Source organism: Mangifera indica, chromosome 6 (assembly GCF_011075055.1).
Source record: "Mangifera indica cultivar Alphonso chromosome 6, CATAS_Mindica_2.1, whole genome shotgun sequence".
Lineage (NCBI taxonomy): Eukaryota > Viridiplantae > Streptophyta > Magnoliopsida > Sapindales > Anacardiaceae > Mangifera > Mangifera indica.
In genome coordinates, this window is record NC_058142.1 from 4,243,661 (window position 1) to 4,254,129 (window position 10,469).

The following is a 10,469-nucleotide window of genomic DNA, read 5'->3' on the forward strand; positions in this document are numbered from 1 at the left end:
CAGATTTGAAAAACCAAAAATAGAAAATCTAATAATCCTAATCAGAAATGGAAATAATCAAAGGTGCTGATGAAAGTAATGATATTTGTTTTGTTGTCAACAGGGAGATAGCCGGAGAAAGGAGATGCTCCTTGTTTGCAAATTATCAACCAATACCGTAGACAAGTTAAAATAATTGTATCATAACGAAATTCAGATTTTCAAAACAAAATTTGTTAAAGTTAGATGTTAGATTTTTGAAAAATAACATTAGTTTCTCAAGTTATAGGAAGAAAGAGAGCAATGTGGTTCCCAAAGGGAAGAGGGTCGACAAAGAAAACTATTGGAAATGGGCTAGTTGCAGTTGCAATCGACAAGGATAAAGGAAGCCAATATGCTATCAAATGGGCACTTGATAATCTTCTCTCCAAGGGCCAAACTGTTATATTAATCCATGTTCTTCGTAGAACACCCCCCTCTAATCAATGTAACTCTTTATTTCCACTTAATTATGGGTACTTTTAAATTTTATGTTCTTCTCTTTTTCTCCTGTTCGTGCAATAGATTGATATATGTTGCCATTCTGATGTTTTCAGCTAATTGTTTGGGTGCAAGCTCTTGAGAAATAACATGTTTAAGTTTCCTTTTTACTGCAGGCCATAGCCAGAGCCAAGTTCATGATGTCAATTCATCAGCTTATAAACTTCAACTTGAGAAGCAAAACAGAGATCTCTTCCTCACGTTTCATTGCTATTGTACACGTAAAGATGTAGGCTTCAAAACCTTTTGAGATAAAATTATTTTCAGGGAATATAAATGTCAACCATGCTTGTAAAGACGTGAAATTTGTTATATTATTTCTACCATTTTACATCTTAATTACTTGTGGTGTCAGTTCTAATTATCCTTTCAATCTTTCTGGCGTCTTCTCAAATGGTTGTTTGACTGTGCAATTTCTTGTGCCAGATACATTGCTTCGATGTGTCGCTCGAAGGCACGGATATTGCAAAAACACTAGCAGAATATGTTTCTTCTGCTGCAATTGAGAATTTGGTTCTCGGTGCCCCTTCTCGGCATGGATTTATGAGGTATTGAAATGTCTCAGTAATCATTTGTTGAAAACTTTTTGATCAATTGCTTAGACAATAACAGTCTAAATTAAGAAAAGAGGAGAAAATTTCAATAATCATTTCAACTTTGATTGTTTTTCTGATGCAGACGATTCAAGATTGATGTTCCCACGAGTGCAATGAAAGCTGCACCTGATTTCTGTAATGTATTTGTCATTTCCAAAGGGAAGATTTCTTCTAAACGAAATGCTTCGCGTTCAGCCCCGGTGACCTCCCCTCTATTGCATCAACTAGAGTTCAAGAAGGATCATTCTGAATCACAAGCTAACAACAATAGGAGTTTGAGAGGTTTATTTCTCCAAATTATGAACTTTTTCTTCATTATGAAAAAAGCTTTCTCGCTTAACTTCTGACAATTTAGTGGCAATATTCTAATTAATCTTATATTCTGCAGACAGAACACCCGTCAAGCCTCGTATATCGCATGAAGGGTCTGTCAGGTAACTCTAATAAATTAGTTACTTGGAAGAAAAATCAGGCTGCTGTTGAGATTAGATGTTTTTTTATTCATATTGTCATAGCTTTGGCATTAAGAATATTTTTTTGTGGGAACAATACTATGCGCACCCATTTTGTTTATACAAATAGATACAATATATGACGTCATTGAATTTTATTGTATTGGTGGACTGACCCCAAGCCATTATGCGAAAAACAGGTCACCATTTGCAGGAGGAGGATTGCCAAGAAAGTCTTTCGGAGTCTTCTCAGAACTAGACAGTGATATATCATTCATTAGCTCCGGCAGGCCGAGCACCGAACATAGCTCTCCTATGGTCTATGATATCGATTTAAGCCAACCCACAAGGCTATCAACCAGCTCAGACCAAAGCTTTGGTTCAGAGCGTTTGGGAATTAAATTTAATGACAGAAATCCCCATGAATTCTCATTTATGTCACAGGAAAGTGGACGAACATCATGTTCATGCTCATCACAGAACGTGGTAAGCCTTAAATTCCTGTATTCCATTTAAAAATTCACAGGCATACTTGAAGAATTACAATTTTGGCGTTTTGATCATTTGTGCTATAGACTAGAAGTAAATTTCTTAAGCAGCAAAGAAAGTTTTCGAGTATTTTCCAAGTCTTTGATTCACTGTTGAAATATTCAGAAGAATGATATGATTTATTAATGCGAAGTTGCAATGTATTTTAATTTCACAGGATGAAATGGAAGCTGAAATGAGGCGATTAAAGCTGGAGCTAAAACAAACAATGGATATGTACAGTATGGCGTGCAAAGAAGCCCTACTAGCAAAACAAAAGGTAGTCCAATCAACTCTTGTTTCATAAATGCCTCTTAAGATATTTCAAGAGACAATCGAACATTGTATTTTTATGTATATGGTTACTCCAGGCCCAGGAACTCCAACGCTCGAGACTTGAAGAAGAGCAAAGAGTGGAAGAGGCTCGAAATGGTGAGGAAGCTGCATTGTCGCTTGCAGAGAAAGAGAAAGCTAAGTGCAAGTCTGCATTGGAAGCAGCAGAAGCAGCGAAGAGAATTGCAGAGTTGGAGGCGCAAAGAAGATTGAATTTCGGGATGAAAGCCGATCTCAGATATAGGAGATACACTATAGATGAACTAGAAATAGCAACAGAATCCTTTTCCGAACATCTTAAGATTGGTGAAGGAGGCTATGGCCCTGTATATAAGGGGTATCTTGATCATACAGCAGTTGCAATTAAAGTTCTACATCCTGACGCCGCTCAAGGAAGGTCACAGTTTCAACGGGAGGTGAGCAAACAAAACTAAATAAAACTGTTTCAATCCAATACTTCAGTATCTACGAGTACTAAATTACATTTTAGGGTGATATTACGTACTTCAGTATCTACCAATACTAAATGAAATTTTAGAGTTATTATACATACTGAATTTATAATGCTGTTGAAATTATCTATCTAAGTGTAACTGGTTTGTCACTCTTAAAATATGTTTGAATGATAATTTTTAATAAGTAAAATTATACTAGTTTTTAAAAGAGATTTAATTAATATATAATAGATTAATAGATTTATCAAAATTTTAATAAACTTTAAGATCCACTTAGATATAAATATATTAGACTTATTTTTATCCGATCACTTAAATCACTTATAAATTATTATTAAACTATTTAATTATACAATTTTATTAAATCAAAATTATAATTAATGCACCTCTCTATAAAAGAAATTTTCTTGACACATAAAACTTTACCACTTTCATGGATAACGTACCTTGAATAGTTTTCTAATTGTATCCTTTATTACCCGGATGCAGATTGAAATTCTTAGCTGCATAAGGCATCCAAATATGGTACTCCTTTTGGGAGCTTGTCCAGAGTATGGCATTATCGTCTATGAGTACATGGCGAATGGTAGCTTAGATGATTGCCTCTTCCACCGAGGGAAAACTGAGCCTCTTTCTTGGCAACTTAGGTTCCGAATTGCAGCAGAGATTGCCACAGGCCTTCTCTTTCTGCATCAAACCAAACCCGAACCATTAGTTCATCGCGACCTCAAGCCTGGCAACATATTGCTAGACCAAAACTGTGTAAGTAAAATCAGCGATGTTGGATTAGCCAGGCTTGTACCAGCTGTTGCGGAGAATGTAACACAGTACAGAAAGACATCAACAGCCGGGACATTGTGCTATATAGATCCGGAGTATCAACAAACCGGCATGCTCGGAGTAAAATCAGATGTTTATTCACTAGGGGTTGTGCTTCTGCAACTGATAACAGCGAAGCCGCCAATGGGATTGGCACACAATTTTGGCAAAGCTATCGAGAGTGGAACGTTGAGCGAAATGCTGGATCCGTCTGTGGCTGACTGGCCAGTGGAAGAAACACTTTCCTTCGCCAAGCTAGCGTTGCAATGTGCAGAACTTAGAAGAAAAGACAGGCCAGATCTCGGCAAGGTTGTATTGCCAGAGCTGAATGCACTGAGAGAATTAGCTGAAAAAAAGATGAGTTCAGTTTCGCTGGGCGGCAACAATTATTCAATGACAAAGGTGGAAAACCATATAACTTTATTACTAGTTTCTTGGAAAATCCTATAAAATGTTTGACAAACTACCCTCATTCCTCCTCCAGGATGTGATAAGTGATACTCAAATGGAATCAAGCACGGCGTTGGCTATTGAAAAACCCCCAGGTATATATATTATATTATATTAGTTACACTGAAAGATAAAATTTTAGTTGATTTCTCGTGTTTATTTATTTTTTATCATTTGATTCACAGAACCAGCGGAATAAACTAGCTGATGGAGGAAACTCGGTGTTACATTGTAGGAGGCAACAGGTTTAGAAACCATTCATTAATGTATTTTCTCTGATGAGCTACTTGAAGATATCCCGAAAGAGTTATAAATTCCTTTTCTCGAATATAGTCGGCTGCATGTACCACACATTAAGTAGATGAAGATATGTACAAGGATATAATACGAATTTTTCAGTTTCAATTTCTGAAAAAGATGATTTCGTGGGTGTTTTCAAAAACAACTAAAACTCATCAGATTGAATTCCACATATATGATTACGAAAATGAATCTCTCATCAAATTGAAACACCCTAAAAGCTTCGAGAAAACATGTTATATGCATACAACTAGAAAATATCATGTTTTAATTTGAATATTAATGATCAAGCCCTCGTTGCTGTATTCATATGGCTTGACCTTGACTTATACTTTCACATCATACTTGACAAGTTTAGCCATCATTATTAACTCCCTTACAGATTTTATTCTCATTTCTCACGCCACTGTATCACACAAAACTTGAGCACTATTCATTAATCGACGAACAGTCTTCAGAATAGGCATTTTAAAGTTAAAACGATTGTTTCCTTCTTTTAATTGGAATAGGTGTTCTCTTGTGGAATGACGGTTGTGGAACGGATGTCAAGGTCATTGGAACAACATTCTTTCTTCTCAAATCTAAATTGACAAAGTTTATATAGAACGATCATTCTTGTTGAAAGTGTGTTTCATCGCGATAGATATATTCTGACTAACATTTGGAATAATCATTTCTCTGTTCTTGGAACAGGCCTTCCATTGCAATTGTTCACACAAATATGTAGTTTCATTTAATTTTCCATACGAAAACAATGCAAATTTAAGCTTTTTATGTCTATAGATCAGTTAATATTATCCATATCAATTCTACAGCACATATATTATCGAATCCAAGAATCATAAAAAGATAACCTACTTAGATGTCTTCCATAGATTGGCTAAACCTTGATCACTTTTAAATCCTTGAATCTTTGAATATTCAAAATTTGAACTCAATTTGAATAAAATCGAAAAGTTAAATTACTTTTAAATCAAGTTTTGAGACTCAATTCTTGAATCTCAAATTAGACCTTTTAATAAGTTGAGGTTCATCCATGATCAAGTGCGGCGTACTTCTACTATTAAAATTTGCCGTGTGGCATCCTTTTAAGAAACTAAAGAACGTGGCTTGTGCAAGTAAAAACGTGGCCTTATAAGAAGTCTGTGGAATTGAAACGTGTCTTCTCCACTTTAAATATCTATTTTCCACTCTTTATAAATTCCCTAAAGAGAGATCACCAAACAATCAAACAATGGGACAAGGCCAGGAACAAAAGACGAGAGCTGAACCTCAAGTTGTGATACAGGTTTTTCTTCCTCTCGAGTATAATACAAAGAAATTTTACTTTAAAATATAGATTGGTAACGGTAATTAATCGCAGGATAGAGGGGAAATATTTTTTTTCTACAGGCCTAAAGTTGACAAAGAAGAAGCTAACAGCGTTAATGATGTACAACGATTGTACCTTGTGTTGCGGCCGGAGTCCGGTGAGAGAACTGTCGAAGAAAAACAAGAGCCGGATTCAGGGAAAGAGGGCTCAAAGAAAGGAGAAGCAGACTCTGGAGAAAGTCTCGGTGGACATGGTAGACAGGTTACCAAAACACCAATAGAATTATTTTTTTCATTTCAATAGCATATTGGTATACAGTACCTGTGTCACGGTCTATAATTTTTTACCTGCCCCGGCATTCTCGATACTGCCTTCTCAAGGATCAACTTTGTAATTTAAGGTCACTGATTTCATCATCCTTTGTTATTAATTGCAGGAAGTGAACATCGAAAAGGAGCCACTCATGCGGTTCATCGTGATGGGACGGAAAAGCCTTCCAGATCCAAGCCAAAAATCCAGGCCTTACTGGGGTTTTGTAGAGATGGTCACCACAAAAATTGAAAATGTAAAAACTGCTCTGGCTGGAGGTACTGAATTCATTATTCGGTGGTTTCTAAATATTAATTCCTTGATTATATTTTTTAGTACGGTTTTGATCCCATTCCACTTGAGGCTTAATGAAATTATTTATATTTCTTCTGATTTCATACATGTTGCACTGATGAATTTTTATCTAATCGCCTGATAAAATGCTATAATTGTAGAGTTAAAATACAAGAAATATAAACTGAGAGGAAATAAAATTAATGAAATAGATTTAAAAGGGCCTAAAGTTTCCAATTCTTGTACGTATTAGTGAATGGAGATGGTTTTGTTTAGGACTTCAAGTCGCCCATGAAGCCAATGTAAACTAAACATTTGAAAGGCCAATTTTCCTTTCACAAAACATTTGAAGACGTGTCTTTGAGTGAAGATTTATGGATCATATATATGTCCATTTGGTTAAAGAGGTGGAAATTTGGTGAAGACACAGATTTATACTTCATTATAAAATTAATCCTTTTTGCTTAGATTCTAATTGCATATTGACAATACAGGGGAGTATGATACTTCAACTAAAGGTCATAGAAAAAATCAACCTGCCAGGGCCATGGGAGAAGGCGTTTACCGAATTTTAAGGCACAATCCAGGCAAAAAAATGCACACCCATTTAGTCTACAAGCTTGAATTTCCTCCCGAGGACAAACAAAACGAGCCTCAGGAGTCTCTTAACATTGAACGCGAAGGCTACTTTCTCATGCAAATAAAGAACCCAGATCAGCATGGCGATTCACAGTTTAAATGACTGCAAAGCAAGCATAGGGCTGTCTTTCCGGCCCATCTGCAAGGCCACTTTGGGCAAAAGCGGTATTCCCCGGCTGACCCTCCTGATTTTTTGAACTATGAAGGGTGTGAATTCTTGCTGATAGCGGCGTCTGATGATATAGAAGAAGAACTTGGATTGAAGCTGGAAACAGAGGATGGGGAAGCAAATGAATGTTGTTCGGATTTGGTGAAGACCTTCGGGGAGACTGCATCAACCAGTGCCCTTTTTCACGGCAATTGGGTTTGAACTTTGAATCATCGTTATGTATTATAAATTCCGGCAGCTGAAATGTTGTATAAATGGATTTTTGTGGGAGAGAAATCCAGGCTGTTTGTAACAGTATTTGTGCAAATAGCTCTGTTTTGTGGAACGAAGTGCATACCTTTTGCCTATGTTTGTGTATCCATTGAAGTTGGGTACATAACTCTTTTGTAATATTACAATATGCAATGTTGTAACTAAAATTTTCGGTTTTTTAGATAAAATTTATAATGGTTAGATAAATGAGTAGACTAATTTTTTTTTAAATTAAAAATGATAGTTTAATAGGGACAAAAATGTTGTTTAATGTTCATGTATTTTGTACAGTAATGCTCCTTAGAAGAAGGGAGGTTAGACACTATCGGAAATATATATTGGGCTTACAAGTGTGAAGATTGAAACTTATATTAGGCTTGTGTTAAGGTCTAATCCACAACATTTATATACTACTTTTTTATGTTCTATTCATTAGATGTGGGACTCTTTTTCTTTCCTTTTTATTTGAGTCTCCAACACTCCGCTTAAGTGCAAACACCTAAGCTGTTAGGTCTGCCGTTTGGCTCAACCAGTTTGTGGTTGGGTGCATTGTCATTTGTATCTAGGAACACTTAGACTGTTAAACCCGTTGTTTGGCTCGTGCTCTGATACCATGTCGAAAATATATATTGGGCTTATAAGTGTGAAGATTGAAACTCATGTTACATAAAACCAATTGGCTTGTGTTAAGGTCTAATTCACAACATTTATATACCACTTTTTTATGTTCTATTCATTAGATGTGAGACTCTTGTTCTTTCCTTTTTATTTGAATCTCCAACACCCCCGCTTATGTGCAAGCACCTAGGCTGTTAGGTCTGTCGGTTTGTGGCTAGGTGCATTATCACTTGTATCTAGGAACACTTAGGCTGTTAAACCCGTTGTTTGGCTCGTACTCTGATACCATATCGAAAATATATATTGGGCTTACAAGTATGAAGATTAAAACTCATATTATACAAAACCAATCGGTTTGTGTTAAAGTCTAATCCATAACATTTATATACCATTTTTTTATGTTCTATTCATTAGATGTGAGACTCTTTTTCTTTTCTTTTTATTTGAGTCTCTAACAGACACTAGTTAATGTCAAGCTAATCCAGCAATTAGAAATATCACTTATTCACGGATCATTTTAAATCAGAGATCAGTTAAAAATATTGATAGAATAAACCTATTTCAATTCATGCCCTTTTTATCATTTACCATCTATGTACTAAACGTATATAAGAAAAATGTTACCTCTTCATATAGAATTATAGTAAATAAATAAAGAATTGTTCTTATAAATATAAATATAGAATTGCAGTAAATAAATATAGAATTGTAATAGGGCTTTCAAGAGAATTTTCATAACTTGGATTGATATTTTCACTGCATAAATTTCATCAAAGGTAATAAAAATTTTTATCTCAAAATGTAAAAGATTCATTCTAAAAAAACTAGTATGACAGATTAAATTGTTACAAAAGTTGTATTACTTAAGGGTAATACCCACATGAAAAGAAATTGCTCTAAATAATTAGTCATTATAGACGAAATGTTATTTTGTCATGCATATTTAAGACATAATTTTTTGTCTATAAATGAATTAAATTTCATCCTAAAAAACTTTATTTCATCCGAAAAAACATATTTAGGACAAAATTTGTTGTCCTAGTTTGTGCAGAGAATTGGGGATGAGCTTGTGACTTGTTTTTAGTTCATCTAATGCCTTCGATTGTGATTGATATTTTTGAGTTAGGGAGAGGCTAAGGATTTAGCCAAACAATGTAAAAATCTTTTACCTCTTTTACTTTACATTGCTTATTTGTTTTATTTCGCCACATTTTTTTGGACATGATATTATATTTATTTACGAATAAATTGGGCTTACAAATTATATACATAACCAACTTATATCACCTACAATTTTATGCTTAAACAAGAGAACACCAAATTTTGTCTTTTTAAGATATTTTTTGAGTGACAAATGAATGTCTAGACTTAAAAACTCATAATTATCTGAATTATTATTTAAATAATCAAAAAACTTTACGACACCTAGCAACTAGATAACTTTCTGAAGGCATTTATAATAAATAATTATTTAGTAAGTGCACATGAAAACCAATTGTTAGAATATATATTGTTAAAAAAGCATTTGTCAATATATACGTAAATTTAGGTTAAACTGGCCTGGTTTTTGAGTAACGTCTCCTTAGCACTCATTCCATCCTTTCTGTCAAAACTGTGACCATTTGTATGTCTTAAAACAAACAGCAAAGTAAACCCACCCACCATAAAAACCCATTCAATAATCGTTATATAAAAATTAATTTCTTAATTAAAAATCCATTCAATATCTGCCCTATATAAGAGATTTTGTTCAATACTCTTGCACCCAAAAAAGAATTTGTTAAGATTTACACGTAAAAGAGATCCATTGATGAATTCAAGTCGAAGAAGCTAACTATTTTGAAGCTTTTATCACCTATTTCAGCAAAAGATTGTTTTTTGCTAACACCTTTAATTAGTGAAGTGAAGATAGAAAGGTAAAATCTTTCACTTGCGTACATTACGCTTACAGCTTATTTTGTTAATATTTAGTATTTTCATGGTTTTCTAGGTTTTTTTTTGGTTAATTGTGGGTTACATAGGTATGATTTAATTTAATTATGAGTCACAAATAGAATTTCTGTTTTGAGAATATTATATTTTGAAACATAAATGCCGAAGTAACATGGAAATTAAAATTGCTTTTTTTTTTTTTTTTTTGGTTAATTTTGGGCTGTATATGTATGATTATATAACTTTTTTTTAGAATATTAATAAATATTTTCAATTATCATTAATTCTAACAATTTTGGAAGTTTTTTAAACCTCCACCATTTATGAAATGTATTATTAAATTGTAAATATATTTTATATTCCAATCATTCTCTTTTGTCAGTGTTTATTCATTGTTAGCATTAGGATTTAACAGTATCCTGATACATTGAGTGATTTTAAGTGTAATAATAATCTAGCATGAAATTTGTGTCCCTTTTTCTTGAATTTAAA

The 10,469-nt window shown here is 34.0% G+C and overlaps 2 protein-coding genes across 2 annotated transcripts; both read left to right on the top strand.

Annotated features, from left to right (window-relative positions):
- The first annotated feature begins 282 nt into the window (after window positions 1–282).
- LOC123218915 (U-box domain-containing protein 52-like) lies at window positions 283–4,351 on the top strand. The gene is made up of 11 exons (XM_044640570.1): window positions 283–442; window positions 636–748; window positions 946–1,067; window positions 1,198–1,397; window positions 1,504–1,549; window positions 1,768–2,053; window positions 2,274–2,375; window positions 2,467–2,844; window positions 3,373–4,104; window positions 4,187–4,247; window positions 4,338–4,351. Exons 1-11 carry the CDS (start codon window positions 283–285, stop codon window positions 4,349–4,351), a joined length of 2,214 nt encoding a protein of 737 aa, XP_044496505.1.
- Window positions 4,352–5,648: 1,297 nt separating this feature from the next.
- On the top strand, window positions 5,649–7,608 carry LOC123218195. Its single transcript, XM_044639477.1, is given in 4 exon segments — window positions 5,649–5,740; window positions 5,816–6,025; window positions 6,201–6,351; window positions 6,862–7,608. Coding segments are annotated over 4 exon segments (930 nt in total). The 5' UTR covers window positions 5,649–5,686; the 3' UTR covers window positions 7,377–7,608.
- The last annotated feature ends 2,861 nt before the right edge of the window (window positions 7,609–10,469 follow it).